The 15,816-nt window shown below is 41.3% G+C and overlaps 1 protein-coding gene across 4 annotated transcripts in view; it reads right to left on the reverse strand.

Moving 5' to 3' along the window:
- Positions 1-938: 938 nt before the first annotated feature.
- Positions 939-15,816, reverse strand: part of arhgap24 (Rho GTPase activating protein 24) — a 216,678-nt gene continuing 201,800 nt past the window's right edge. For all 4 annotated transcript variants that reach the window (XM_036587719.1, XM_036587721.1, XM_036587720.1 and 1 more), the window contains 6 exons: positions 12,176-12,308; positions 10,126-10,199; positions 9,397-9,518; positions 7,016-7,296; positions 4,543-5,309; positions 939-1,951 (listed from right to left, as the gene is read on the reverse strand). In XM_036587719.1, coding sequence (XP_036443612.1) covers positions 1,708-1,951; positions 4,543-5,309; positions 7,016-7,296; positions 9,397-9,518; positions 10,126-10,199; positions 12,176-12,308 — 1,621 coding nt within the window. In that variant the 3' untranslated portion in view covers positions 939-1,707. The remainder of the gene's footprint in view (positions 1,952-4,542; positions 5,310-7,015; positions 7,297-9,396; positions 9,519-10,125; positions 10,200-12,175; positions 12,309-15,816) is intronic.

The following is a 15,816-nucleotide window of genomic DNA, read 5'->3' on the forward strand; positions in this document are numbered from 1 at the left end:
AAGTTTTGTCTTAAAAACGTTCATTTTCTCACTGTCCAGCCACCCACGGCCTTTGTCTGTGTGGTCTCCCCCCCCCCACACTCGAACCCGTTCATCACGGCAAGCATTAAAAACAAACATCCATCTTCACAGAAAATCAACAAACTCTGAAACTCGAATGAGGTCACATAATTTAATTAGCACTTTTACTGAACGTCTGTGGCCACAGTAGACTCGATAAAACGCTGAGAAAGAAGCCGAACCTCAGACATGCCTGCGAACAAACACATGAAGAAAAGGTCCAACGTGATTCAAATACACTGAATATGAATCAATATGATTTTTACACCGCACTCACAGCCTGCCGCTTGGACGTCCAGCACAGACGAGCGGCTAGCAGGAGGTACAAACATTTACAGGCATGTCTCCTTGCTTTTGGTCATGGGTCATCATGAGTTTATCCACAGGAATCCCACTGATGTTTCAAAATTTCTGCATAATTAGATGTTTACGACATAAACAGAGTCGTTCAGAGTGGTTTGGTGTGAAACACTCTGTTCTAGATAAACTTACCGAGTCAGAACTGTTCACAGTGGTGGTGATAGGAACCAGACGTCCACCTCTAAAAGCTCCCTCACAGAAAGTTCCTACATGAAATGGTTATGAATTCACTGCCTGATGGCTGAGACACTGTTTTATGATAGTTTAGAGAACTTAAACTCCATTCATGGTGGAGGGATACATGCAGGGCGCTGTGAGGCAAAATAGTCCCCAAAGAAAACTTATTATTTCAGATTTTCCACTATTTTCATCATCAACATTCCATATAAACTCAGAAGACTCGTGTAGGTTCACTGGTGGTTCTGGATAGTAAATAAAATGTCTATATCTGTGTTGTAGTCATGGCGACCCCTGGTTCCTATCTCCACCACTGTAAAGACATCTGAGCCATTTCACACCAAACCACTCTGAATCTCTCTGTTTACATCTCACACACTGATGCAAAAATTGGAAAAAATCGGTGGAATTCAACAGTGGATCAACTGACTAGTCTAGAGTGGAGCCCAGGATAAACAACATCAACGTACCGTGTTGAGAAGAGAAGCGAAATGCTAAGTGCAAGGAAAAGCCTCGGTATAAAAACAAATAAAATGTGACACATTGATAATTCTCCGCTTAAATATCAGACATACATTAAAATATCTTAGCTTGCTTTTTATACATACATCTTTTTTTTGCCTCCAAGGTTTTGCTTTATATACACAGAATGCATGAGAACACGTCAAAGGACATTTCCGGTTGGATCACAACATTCTTGGTTCTCCTGCAGGCCTTTTCAGAGCAGCTCCATCAGTTAAGGCTGAAGACTCAATAACCCATAATGCAATCCTTCCAGTCTCCTAGGACTGTGTCCTTCTTTGGGTGAAGACATCCTTTTTTCACTTGCGCACCCGCATAAAATCCCTCCGTATCCCTTTCTTTGATCCAAATGGTACAGTCTGGTTCTCCCTATCTGTCTGGATCCAAATGGTATAATCTTACTACACCGTTCTGGACCGGTCCAGTTTTGACTTTTGGCTCACTGAGCTTCACTCAGACGGTTCAGTCACATTCGAGTCTGAGTGGAGCCCATTACATGTAAGAAAGCTGGTCCTAGATCGGCTCTGAAGGGTTTACAGTCATCCCTTTGTCCACTGATAGTGAAATGGTACAGTCCTGTTCCCCCGCTCACTGGATCCAGATGGTGTTGGCTCGGTCTGGCCGGCGAGGGTCGGTGGTCAGGTCTCCGAAAGTGGAGAAAAACTGCTCCATCTCCTTCTGCAGCATTTCGTTGCGTTTCTCTGCGTCGTCTTTGGCCCTCTCTGCGTTGCGCAGCTTGATCTCCACCATGGTGAACTTCTTCCTCTCCTGCTCCAGTTCATCACGCAGCGTCACCATCTCAGCCTCCAGCTCCAGGTTACGGTGCTCCAGACTACAGAGACAGAGAGATAAGGAGAGGTGAAGGAGGAAAAAAACGTTTTATATGGAATGTTGATGATGGTAAAATAGTGGAAAATCTAAAATAAAAGGTTTTATTTGGGGACTATTTTGCCTCACAGTGCCCTACATGGTGCAGGTGGTACCATTCTGCCCCATGAACCATGAATGGATTTAAAAAATACATGTTTTAATCAAAAATCTTGTGAAAACTATCATGAAACAAAAATGTCTCAGTCATGAGAGAACATATGTGTAACCATTTCATGTAGGAACTTTCTGTGAGGGAGCTTTTAGAGGTGGACATCTGGTTCCTATCACCACCACTGTGAACAGTTCTGACTCGGTAAGTTTCTCTAGAACGGAGCGTTTCACACCAAACCACTCTGAACCGCTCTGTTTAAATCTTAACCACTGGCCTAAATTTTGAAAAATCAGTGGAATTGTCCTGTAGTTACACTTGCATGTTGCGGCGCTGCTGAGGGCCCCAAATAGGCCTGTTGCGATTTTGACATTTTAGCGGATGTTTAATTGTCACGTAAATAATTGTGATTATGAATTTAATTTAGTCTTCACTTGTTCATCATGAGCATCTGCTGAAGTACCGGCCTAAAGTGGTCCAGTTGGCTGATTAGCTATCTGGCTTCCTAGCAGTGTTTACATGGTAGCTAACACTGGTTTTACAGTTGAAATGAAACACAATGCTCTCTACAGTTTACAGTCTACAAAGCTTTTCTTGCAGGAAAATATTAGCAAAAAACACTCCTTCTGTTAGCACACATGCTAAAAACATTAGAATGAGCTACACAGCTAACAAATAAACAAACCTTACTCAGTGCTGCCCTCTAAACATGTCAGAGCACCAAGAATGTTTTTGTGTTTTCATAACATCCATGATGCGTCTCACTTTACGCATTTACTGCGTTCTTTTACTTACACTTCAATCCAACACACCCAGTTCACATCTGGCTTGTTGCAGCATAAAGGAATTGTGAAATTTAGCAATTGTGTGAAATGTTGTGGTCAGCTAAAAGAGGAAATCAACCCTGTATTTTAATATCTGGGCTCCAAACACATTCAGACAGAAGCTACATGGTGTATTCTGTTTGGACACTCCTGGGCAAAAAATAGGCCAATCCCAAAATCGGCTTTTAATGGACTTAACAACAAATCACAGAACAGATAGATATAGGATATTAATACAGGAGAACGTTTCTCTTTGGTTTCTCTAAATGTTGGAGTTTAGTGTGTGAATGTTCAGACAGTCTTCTACAGAAAGAAGAGTCACTATTGATCCTCTCAGCACTGCCGGCTTCAAACAGCTGAAAAACACTGCTGAGCTGGTTTGAGTTTAATATGAGACCAAATATTCACTATAGGGTTTAAATCTGGACTCAACTTATATTTTGGGCTTGGTCATTTTTTGCCCAGGAGTGTACATGTGATTTGACCAACCAAATTTGGTCTCAATAAACTGCATTTTACCAGGCAAATCACAGTTTGTGCTCTCCATGACTCTACAAAGGCCATGGAGCTAAATCTGTAGCCACACCTCAGTCCACAGTGAAATAATGAGGATTTGTCCTCTGTTACACACAAGTGGGCGTTGTACCTTTAACTGTAGAGGAAGCCCAAAGTATAAAAACTTGCCTGCTTTCATCGTCTTGCTGAGCGCCTGCTAGTATTTGCTGTTTTTGCATTCTAATGCCAGTGTAGATTGCTGTCCATGTTTAGCATAAGGCTAATAAGTATGATGGCTAATACGGACTCAAACGCTACTCCTCTGTTTGACACTGACAGGGCGCCGCCCTTCACACATCAAAAAATGATTAAAAAGCGTTTTAACTTAAAAAAGTAACTTGGTTTCCTTAAACTTTTTACTTCACAGAACTTCAAATGATAAGTTCACAGAGTAAAACACAGATTATTGTTCTGATAACTAAATTCACAAAGGAGCAGCACTAATCGAGGGTAAATACACTCTGAATAATTGTGATCCTTTATAATAATAATAATAATAATAATAATAATAGCAATAATTTGTATTTATATAGCATTTTTATGCCAGGGGCAGCTCAAAGTGCTTTACAGTCAGGTGATAAAGTTTAACAGTAATCCAAGAAATTATAAGCATTAATTTAGAACGATATGAGACAAAAACACAGATCAGATTAGAGATAAACATCAAAGAGCCGTAGAGTTTTACTGAGGCTCTGAGTTAAAGAGCTGCGTTTTCAGGTGTTTATTAAAAGTGAGCTCTGAGCTCGACTGTCTAATAAAAGCTGAACTGAGCTCCACAGTTTAGAAGCAGAATAACTGAAAGAGTCTCTCCACGTTTTCTGTGTTTTACTGAAGGAGTTCAGAAGGTCAGAATCTGCAGATCTGAGATTACGTACTGGAACATAAACAGACAGACACTCTGTGATGTAAGCTGTGCTTTTAGGTCATTTAGAGCTTTAAAAACCAGCAGCAGAGCTTTAAACTCTATCCTGAATGATGCAGGTTGCTGGTGCAGTTCAGTATAAGCTACCTGTGATGAGGTGGTGGTGTAATGTAGGTGACAGGTCTGACCCCCAAAAGTCTCACCTTTTAATCCTGGCCTCGTATTCGCTCTTCTGTTTGAGCATCTCCTGCTTCAGGCTGCCCACCAGACTGTGGAGGGCGCTGTGGCTGTTTGCTCCGTTACTCAGAGGAAATGCCACCTCGCTGTTCTCGCTGCTGCTCGTCCCCCTGCTGCCCCTCCCTCCTCCTCCTCCTCCTCCATTAGCGTCCCTCCGCTCCTCCTGTGCTGTCCCGTCCAGCAGTGGGTCCTCGAAGGCTCCGGTGTAGAAGTCCTGCTCGGGGCAGGTGGTGGTGGATGAGCGGCAGGAGGCGGAGTTTTCTGGCAGTGAAATCTCGCAGGACGAAGTGGACCAGGTGGCGCTGTCCACACTCTGCTTGTCCTCACAGCTGCTGCTGCTGAGGCATGGCTGTCCAGACGTTACCTGCTGGACGTTATCGTAGGTGGACAGGCGGTTTTGCTGTTCACAGCCGTCCCGCCCTTTTCCCTCCCGAAGGGTCACGTAACCAGGAGGAGACCAGAGCCCGTTATTGCGCCCGTTTGCTGTCCCGTTAACCACGTCAGTGCTGGACACGCCCATTCGCACGCCGCCATTCTGCACTCCCATCTTGGTGCGGCGGGATTGTAAAGTGCCTGTGCAGGCCAGCGTCTGGATCTGACCCTTTTCCTGCCCGGCCTCGGCTGAGGATGAGGAAGAGGAGCTGAAGGAGCCGTTGGTGACGATGCCTTTGCTGCCTTTGCTGAACGCTGGGTTCTTCTTCACCATCAGAGGTGGACTGCGGGTCACCTCAAACTGCGATTGCAAGAATATTCAACATTTATTAATTGTTATTGAAGTTAGGATACATATCAATACTTATATTGAATGCAATATGCAAATAAGCCTTGTAAATAGGGGTGATATGGTAAAAATATACGAACCTGATTCTAGAAAAGTTAAAAGCAAATAAAAATCAGTGATTTTTAAATCTACTTTGACATGTAGTGAACAAAAACAGTACATAGACTTTTACATATATGCTCCTTGGATGCCTACAACACAGGCCAAAAAAGGAGCAGAGGCATTTTAACATCTCAAGCAGGTGATGCAATCTTGGTTGGGTATAAAATGAGCATCCATGAAAGAGCATATAGTCCAGCTGTTTAAGAACAACATTCCTTAGTGAGCGGTTTTTAGGTATGTTAGGTTTTCCGCCCTCTACATTGCATAATATTGTCAAACGATTCATAGAATCTCTGTCTGTAAACAAAAAGGTCTAAAACCAAAACTGAATGTCTGTGAACTTTAACCCCTCAGACTGCACTACATTAAAAACCAGCATGTTTCTGTGATGGAGACCACACATGGGCTCGGGAACACTCTGATAAACCGTCGTCAAAAACACCGTCCGTCTCTGCATCCACAAATGCAGGTTAAGACTGTACTCTGCGCTCTGGAACAACAACATCCAGAAACACCACCGACTTCTCTGGGCTCGAGCTCATCTAAAATGGAATAATGCTCAGTGGAAACGTGTATTGTGGTCTAACGCGTCCACCTTTCAGATCGTTTATGGAAACAAGGGACGTTGGGTTCTCTAGGCCAAAAAAGAAAAAGGCCATTGAGATTGTTACCAGTGTAAAGTTCAAAATCCAGCATCCGTCTTGGTGTTGGGGGGGTATTAGTGGGTAACCTGTGCATCTGTGAAAGCTCCACTGAACACACTTTTTCAGGAACGTTCATGATTATGTCAACACGGCAACACCAAGAAACATTCTGCATGTGTTACAACAGCATGGCTGTGTAATCAGAGAGTGCAGGTGCTACACTGACCTGCCTGCAGTCCAGAACTGTCTCCCACTTTAAAACGTGTGCCACATTATAACAGCAAAATATGTCAACAAAGGCCCTGTATGGTTGCACAGCTAAAAGCTTGTCTAACAGAAGAATGGCAAAAAACCAGGCATTTTTCAGAAGTCATGAAGCAGAACAGTCTGCTGAAATCTGCAGTTTTACTGCCAGTTAACATTCCACTCTTCTCTCATTCAGAAAGTATCAGATTTTTTAGCATCCAGGGGGCTAAACAAGCAGGAAAAGAAGTTTGGAAAATGAATCCCCAAAATAAACACTGAAAATATGATGCGTTGAAAGTGCATGGTCAAAATGTATTATATTAACAGCATTTCATTTTTTTTCAGTGTACCTAATTTTTTCCATATATGCATATTATAATTAACCTTGACCAGTTTGTGTTTTCAGTCCACACACCGTTATTAAGTGCTGTTAAAAGGAAAGGTGGCGTAACTCGGTAAACGTGCTCCTGTCCCAGCTTTTTTGGAACGTCACAGGTTCATATTTAGAATGATTATATTTACCAAAAACAGTGCAAACATCAAATGTTGCACATTTGTTCTGTTTTCAGCTCAAACCGACTTTACTAATCACTGCTTCCTGTTTTATTAGCATATCAAACACTCAGAACTGTGAAATGCTGTTTTGTCAATATCGTTCAGCTCTACCTCGAAGCGCGGGACTGTGGGTCCGTTCCGGGGGCTTCCAGAACGAGGGGATCCGTTGTCCAGTGTGACCCGGGAGGGCGAGTCGGGGGACTCCCAGGTGCACCGGGGGCTGGTGTTGTTATTCTCTTTGTTCTGCTGCTGGCCGGTGGTCCGTTTGGAGGGATCGTTGTTGTTGTTGTTGCACAGCTCCACAGCGCCGGGACTGCTGTCCTCGTCCACAGGGAAGACGACGTTGTGCTGGCCGATGAGGACGGCCATGAGCTGCTGCACCAGAACCGCACCTGCATGAAGCAAAGAGAACAACAAGCTCAGAGCAAGTTAACACACGACTACTATTGAGATATTTTAAACATACTCATGAGTATTAAATTTGCACCTCTATTAATCCACAGCAGTTTATTCATCTACTACTTTTCATCTGTTAAACCAGATTACTAATTACTACTACTTACATCTTAAAACTGAACCGACTGTGAATAATCCGGTATCTATAATAGATTATTCAGTATCTACAAGGAATTATTCAGCATCTACTGTTAATTATTCACCATCAGTATCTATTATGAAGCTTTCAGTAAATTCAGGGTTATTTATAATGTGTGTATGGAGGAAATTATGTACATTGAAAAAAAGTTTCTTTGAATTTACTAAATTTAATGTACAACCCCATTTCCAAAAAAGGGACGCCGTGTAAAATGCGCAGATCATTTAAACTTTATATTTAATTGAAAATAGTTCAAAGACAAATAATGAAATGTTGAAACTGAGAAATTTTTATTGTTTTTTGAAAAATAAAAAAAAAATTGGGATGGGGCAACAAAGGACTGGTAAAGTTGTGTAAAGCTAAAAAACACACTCTGGTGGTTGATTGGCAGCAGGTCAGTAACATGACTGGGTATAAAAGAGCATCTCAGAGAGGCGGAGTCTTTCAGAAGTAAAGGTGAGGAGGGGTTCACCACTCTGTGAAAGACTGCACCATCAAATAGTGCAACAATTCAAGAAAAACGTTTCTCAACATAAAATAGCAAAGAACTTTTGCTTTTCATCATCTACGGTACAGAATATCATTAAAAGATTCAGAGAATCTGGAGAAATCTCTGTATGTAAGGGACAAGGGCAAAAACCAGTATTTACTGGCCGTGATCTTTGGGCCCTCAGGCGGCACTGCATTAAAAACAGACATGATTCTGTAGTGGAAATCACTGCATGGGTTCAGAAACACTTCTAAAAACCACTGTCTGTGAAAACAGTTCATCACTGCATCCACAAATGCAAGTTAAAACTCTAAAACACAAAGAAGAAACCAGATATAAACAGGATCCAGAAACGCTGCCACCTTCTCTGGGTCTGAGCTCATTTAAAATGGACTGAGGGGGAGTGGAAAAGTGTCCTGTGGTCCGACGAATCAACATTTGAAATTCTTTTTGGAAATCATGGACACTGTGTCCTCTGGGCTAAAGACCACTCAGCTTGTTATCAGTGCACAGTTCAAAAGCCAGTATTCATGATGGTATAGAGGGCATTAGTGCACATGGCATGGGTGACGTGCACATCTGTGAAGGCACCATTAATGCTGAACGATATATACATGTTTTGGCAACATATGCTGCCATCCAGACGACGTCTTTTTCAGGGAAGGCCTTGATTATTTCAGCAAGATAATGACAAACCACATTCTGCATGTATTACAACAGCATTGCTCTGTATTAAAAGAGTCTGGGTGCTAAACTGACCTGCCTGCAGTCCAGACCTGTCACCACTGATAACATTTGGCACATTATGAAATGCAAAATATGACAAATGAAACCCTGAACTGATGAGCAGCTGAAATCCTGTATCAAACAAGAACAGGAAAACATTTCACTTTCTAAACTACAGCAGAGTCTCCTCAGTTCCCAAACACTTACAGAGTGTTGTTAAAGAAGAGGTGATGAAACTCAGTGGTAAACAGGCCCCCGTCCCAACTTTTTTGGAACGTGTTGTTGGCATCAAATTCAAAATGGGCAAATATTTTTCAAAAAACAATAAAATTTCTCAATTTCAACATTTGATATGTTGTCTTTGTAGTATTTTCCTGTAAAAATATGGTTGTCATGATTTGCACATCATTGCATCCTATTTTTATTTACATTCTGCACAGCGTCCCAACTTTTTTTGGAAATGGGGTTGTAATATGTTTCAACAGTGCACATTCAAAGCATCACATTTTTAGTGTTTCTTTTGGGGATTCATTTTTCCAAACTTCTTTTCCTGCCTTTTTAGCCCCCTGGATAGTAAAAATTCTGATACTTCCTGAATGAGAGAAGTGTGGAATGTTAACTGGCAGTAAAACTCAGATTTCAGCAGTTTTTCTGCTTTGTGACTTCTGAAAAATGCCTCACCCTCCATTATTGCCACTGGATCCTCCACTTTGGGCCTCAGAATATTTGGCCCGAAGACTGTAGCCAAGTTCTGCACACTCATCTTATTCACTCCAGAATACGACTGCACTTCATCCAGAAACCTGCGGAGAGAAAATCATTCCGTTTATTCACTGTTTAATCTGTAGAGAGAATAAAAGGCCACGTATACAGCACCGTTCAAAAGTTTGACATCACATGCCATATTAACATTTTTGTTTTAATTTTATATGCATTACTAACTTGTGGATTTAAGTATTACCATTTACCAAATGTACTTTGGATTTTATTTAATATTTCAAGCATTCTGTGAACAGAGAAGTTCTTTATTGATCAATAATATACTGCAATTTTTTATTTACGATTATCTACTTACATTAACTACATTAACTACCTTTAAATTTCATCTCCACTTCTGGAATATAACGAATTCTGGATGCTAATTTTATTAGAACTCCACGCTTGATGTTCTACAGCTTTACTGTCTTCGACAACTCTGTTCATCATTCTGCACACATCTAAACATTTCTATACTTTAAACATTCAGCTTCATTAATCATTCACTAATTATCTGAAACATGAAGCTGTGCAGGACAAGCTAAACAGTTTTTACATTTATAATAATCCAATTGGTTTAATATTATTAAAACTGCATCCCAAAATTTTAACCAGGAGGGTTTAAAGAGTCATAAAATACAAAATGTGTAGTACCTGCATATGTATTTCAGCAGATTGTAGTTCACTAGAGGTAGACTTTCTACTTGTCTTCTTAATTCCTTCATTCCCTGGAAAAAGAGATAGATAGACAGACAGACAGACAGACAGACAGACAGATAGGTAGATAGATAGAGAAAAAACGATTGAAGCTACTTGTATGTACATTATCACATCTTAATGTAATGTAAAGGCATTTTTCCATTGCACCCATAAGGGGACCGGCAGAACATACGGTTCTAGTTTTAGTTCACTGTCCATCTGCTTGAGTGAGCTGTTATAACAACCGCGATCATTATCACTGTGTTCTTGGTCACTGTACGTCACTCTAAAGCTTCTAATCTGACTAATCTTGCTTGCTAGTTAGTTTACCTCACTGACTAAACTAGACTCTCCTGACTGCACACACACATTTCACATCACGCAGCTTCATCTGTCTTCATTAACTCATTAGCCATCTTTCCTGCTAGTTAGCTTAGCTTTTCACCACTGGTGCTGATGTTAAATTATACAGAAGATTTATAACAGAATAAAGCTTTGAATCAAAGTTCATCATTTTCTCTGTCGAGTGTGGAAATACAAGCAAAAACACTCGTAATAGTTCTTGGTGACTTGTCACGAGTTTCAACACCCTGAAGTATCACTTTTAATAAAGATGGTTCTTCAAGGATTTTTTAGTAATGAAAATGGTTTGATATGGAACCACGAACACTCAAAAAACCCCCTGCATGGTTATCGGGTTCTTTGCATAGTGAAAGGGTTCTTTGGATTGATGGAGAATGTGCTGTAGATGGTTCTGTGCTTCTGCTGTTACAAGCTCATATCCAGTGGTGGACGAAATACACAAACCATGTACTTGAGTTAAAGTAGAGACACCCAAGGTAAAATATTACTCCAGTAAAAGTAGAAGTTCCTCCCTTTAGACCTCCACTTGAGTAAAAGTACAAAAGTATTTGCCCTCAAATGTACTTAAGTATCGAAAGTGAAAGTACTAAAAGATTAATTATGACTTTAATGTCCTATTATCATTTTTATAACAAGACTCGCTTCATTAACTCAGTTTAGGTGAAAATACTCCAGTGTCTCTCTTGGTAAACCAGTCTTTTAATAGAAGGTCGTTAATTAGTGACGCTGATGTCTATTAAAATTATCATCAGCACAAAACACTGAAGGAAAACAGTTTCCATCAGGTAGAACTGAGTGGTTCTGAAATCACTTTTTACAAACAAGCAAAGTTTCAGTTTAAGATTTATTTACAACTTGGTTACAAGTTTAATAAAAACTTTAAACTCAGATTCACAAATGAGTTTCCTTTACTAAACTGCATCTGTAGGTCTCTGTTCATAAACATAAACTAGCCAAAACTAATTTACTATAAAATGAAATGTGTTTGTATAAATCCACAACTGCATATGAGTACATATTTCTATATTGTGGTCTGTTTACACAAAGTTAGGTTAGTTCATCATTTATGTTGAATAGACTCTCCCAAAGTTTTACGCTGCTGCACTGATGTTGAACCGTGTGCTGCACTGGGTCGGTATGACCAACAGGTCAAAACAAGCGCAAAACAAAGTGACCGCTGTGCCCTGATTGGTGTTCTTGCTTTGCGCTTCTTTCGTTTTGACATGTTATGTTTTTATACACACATAAACCAAAAGGAACGACAGATTCCTCATAATGTAGTGGAGTAAAAAGTGAGATATTTGACTTTGAAATGTAGGGAAGTGAAAGTAAAAAGTCACCAAAAATGGAAAAACTTCAGTAAAGTACAGATACAGGAAAAACTACTTAAGTACAGAAACGAATTACATTTACTTCATTAATGTCCACCACTGCTCGTATCACAACAGCAGAATCCTTTTTGGTGCTATTTAAGAACCACATTCTCTATCAATCTGAAGAACCTTTTTAATCATATGTTCATGGTTCTATATAGAACATTTTTCTTTACTAAAGAAACATCCTTTTAAAGAGTGCACCTTTCCAGTGTGAAGTGTGGTTTGACCACTGGTAGTCCTGTAAAAGCTTTGTGAAGGACACTCACTGCGTCGTGGTCCTTGCTGAGAAGTTTGGTGCAGGCCAGGAACTCCTCGTACTTGCAGAAGGGGATCACAGGCTCAGGAAGCTCACGCAGATACAGCTTCAGCAGAGACGCCACTGTGTGCACATCTGTGTTACTGCAGAGAAATTCAAATGTTTCCATTAAATATATAATAAAATGTAGGGGTTTAAATAGGCCAATGCAGCCAGATCACCAGCACTGATACTACTGATTTATATCCAGTCGAGCACTAAAGTCTGAACAGCCCTGGTCAAATTACACGTCGGTTTTTTAAATGGAAATGAGTTAACACAACCTTTACATGATATGAACTTAAATATTGCATTTTTCTGCACATTTTAGTGCACAAGTTCTTTGTATTTACAGAAAATATATTGTGGAAAAACTACACTGCAAAAAATCCTATCCGAAATGTATTCAGTACAGCTAAATTATGAGATTGTTGTAAGAATATTATAAGCTTATCTACATTATCTTGACATTTTTTACTTGTTTTAAGTAATTTTATCTCATTAAAAGTGTCTTATTCTATTGGCAGCATTCTTTCTTGAACTAAGCAAAGGTACTGAAACATGATCTGCCGATGAAACAGGACACTTTCACCAGATAAAATTACTTAAAACAAGTAAACATGTATAGAAATATGTATAGAAATATGTGGAGCGAGACTTTTTCTGCTCAGTTTCAATGTATAAAATTTTATTTTTGGTCTACTAGATCAGATTTACAGCTTCACTCTTCCAAAAACACATTATTCTCCTCAGACTGTTCATCTCTATTCACCCTCTGACTGAAACGCTCTGATAGAGCTCCTGTGTCTTTAAGCCCCGCCTCCCAATGCACCCAGTGTACTCTGATTGGTCAGCTTGCCCACTCTGTTCTGATCAGTCAGCCTCCAGAGCGGTTCTGCCCCTCCAGGTTCCGCCCCTGTCCTGCAGTCTGCAGACAGACCCTTCTCTCCTGAGCAGCTGTAACTCCACTGTGGCTGTTTCTCCAGCGGTGTCGGTTCTGCTGGATCAGTTTGATCCAGAGTGGATCCTGAAAGTCCGGTCAGCGTCTCTCCACACGCTACAGTACTGAACACACTCTTCCTCCTCCAGTAGCCGCTGTGTGCTGTGTGAGGGGTCAGAGCTCGCCGGTAGGCAGGCAGTAAGGACTGTGTTATGAGATGATGTCATCCTGTAACAAAGGAAAAGGGCTGGAATTCCAACGAGGCGTTTCAGCAGCTGAGAAAAGTGGGTTCTGTGGGAGAGAGTCTCTCCCTCTGGAGGGAACGCTGAGCTTTGGGACTCTGCAGAACGTTATACAGCATAAACTGTGGCCTGTGCAAAAGTTATGACACATAATCTACATGTTTCCCGAAGGCGTGCAAGCCCAGTGGCCGTTACCACCTTCCATCTGAGTGATGTTTTGACAGTGTCTAAATATGGACCCTGTTGAATATGCTGCTCTCTCCTCCTGAACTCAGAGACCCTGCAGCAGCACGGGGAACGTCCAGGACAAGGCTGTGTACGTAATCTGCATTGCTTAGCATAATGAAAGTGCAGAGAAAGCTGCTTTCAGGAGGAAAATGTATGTCCAGTCAGGCCAAAGAAGGCCTGCAGCTAACCCGGGGCTAACGCTGTACTCAAAACACCGTCTCAGCAGCACACAGCCGTCGCCTCTTACAGTTAGGCAGTCAGGTTCAGTACATATTTTTAAGAAACATTTGAAAACATATCTTTTAAACCAAGTTATTAATTAAAATACTGTGGTCATTTATATTATTTGCTTGTCATTTTATTTTGTTTTCCGATCATTTTAGTTTTCCTCATTTTGTTCCTTTTCTGCTGTCAGTTCAGTTCATATTTTTAATCATCATTTGAAAATGGATCTGTTTAATCTAGTTATTAATTAAAATATGGTTGTCAGTCATTTTTTTACTTGTCATTTTAGCTCATTTTATTTTTTGGTTTTATTTTTTCTGTTTATTTTTGCTTTTGTTTTTATTACTTAATTTTACTCTTCAATTGTAAAGCACTTTGAGCTTTTTGTGTATGAAAGGTACTCTATACATAAAAGCCATTATTATTATTATTATTATTATTATTATTATTATTATTATCCTTTAGACTTTAGTTAGTTTTGGCTGTTTGAAAAATTAAATGACACAGATGAACCAAAACTGCCTAATGGCTAATACGCTGCTGGTCCTCTACATGCCACCAAAACAGCACCGACCCACTGAAGCATGGAAGCATCGACAAGGCCTCTGAAGCACCAGCAGATCCTTTAAGTCCTCTGAGTTGTGAGGTGGAGCCACTCTGGATCATAGCTGTTGTTCCATCACATCCCACAGATGCTCGATCTGGGGACTTTGGAAGCCTGGGCAGCACCTCAAACTCTTCATGCTCCTCAAACCGTTCCTGAACAATGTGTGCAGTTTGGCAAGTCATTATCCTGCTGACAGAGGCCACTGCCATTGGGGAACAGCGTCACCATAGAGGGGTGTGCCTATTCCGCAATGATGTTTAGGAAAGTGGGGCGTGCCAAACTGACGTCCACATAATGCCTGAACATCTCCCAGAGCATCACACTCCCTCCACTGGCTTGTCTTCTTCCCACAGTGCATACAGCGCAGAAAACTGGACTCATCAGACCAGGCAACCTTCTACCCACGTTTCAGAGTCCAGTTCTAACGCTTGCTTGCCCACTGTGGGCGCTTTTGGTGGTGGACCGGTCTGCAGCTATGCAGCAGGGTGTGAGGCACGGTGTGTTGTGACACATGGGCCATTACCATCTGATCCTCGTCAAAGTTGCTCAGGTCTTCACACTTCCATGTGTAAACTCAGACCCCATTTATACCTGGTCACTTCATCTGGCTCAGTATCAGGATTATATCTGGAGGCCACATAGAAACGCGAGTGTAAACGCAGCCAAGACGCATTTAAACAGATACAGATCTGATCACTCAGAGCACTTCAGGAGGTGAACTGAGACGCATTTCAGCCACGTTATAGCAGAGTAAACACATCCGTCTCTCCACGACACACTCAACAACCAAACCCCTCCCAGTACAACCGAAACTCCTCCCAGTACAACTGAAACCCCTCCTAGTACAACCAAAACCCCTCCCAGTACAACCAAAACTCCTCCTAGTACAACCAAAACCCCTCCTAGTACAACAGAAACTCCTCCCAATACAACCAAAACTCCTCCCAGTACAACCATAACACGTCCCAGTGCAACCAAATTCATCCCAGTGCAACCAAAACCCCTCCCAGTACAACCAAAACTCGTCCCAGTGCAACCAAAAACTCCTCCCAGTACAACCAAAACTCCTTCCAGTACAACTAAAATCCCTCCCAGTGCAGCCGAAACTCCTCCCCATGCAGTGCATCACTGGGTTTCTTGTCTGTGAGGAAGATAATGGAGGGGACACACACGACAGACACGACTGTACAAAACAAACTGCAGACGACTTACAGGAACCGTGTAACGAGTGGATTTGCATATTCTGTTCCACACAGCAATCAGATTTCAGTCCAACTAACTGGAGACGCATTAGACTACCGAGTTAAACGCCTGTGGCTGAAATCTTATCAGGATACAATCCAGATTCTGGACACATGAAGTGAGCAGGT

Source organism: Colossoma macropomum, unplaced genomic scaffold (genome assembly GCF_904425465.1).
Source record: "Colossoma macropomum unplaced genomic scaffold, Colossoma_macropomum, whole genome shotgun sequence".
NCBI classification, from domain to species: Eukaryota; Metazoa; Chordata; class Actinopteri; order Characiformes; family Serrasalmidae; genus Colossoma; species Colossoma macropomum.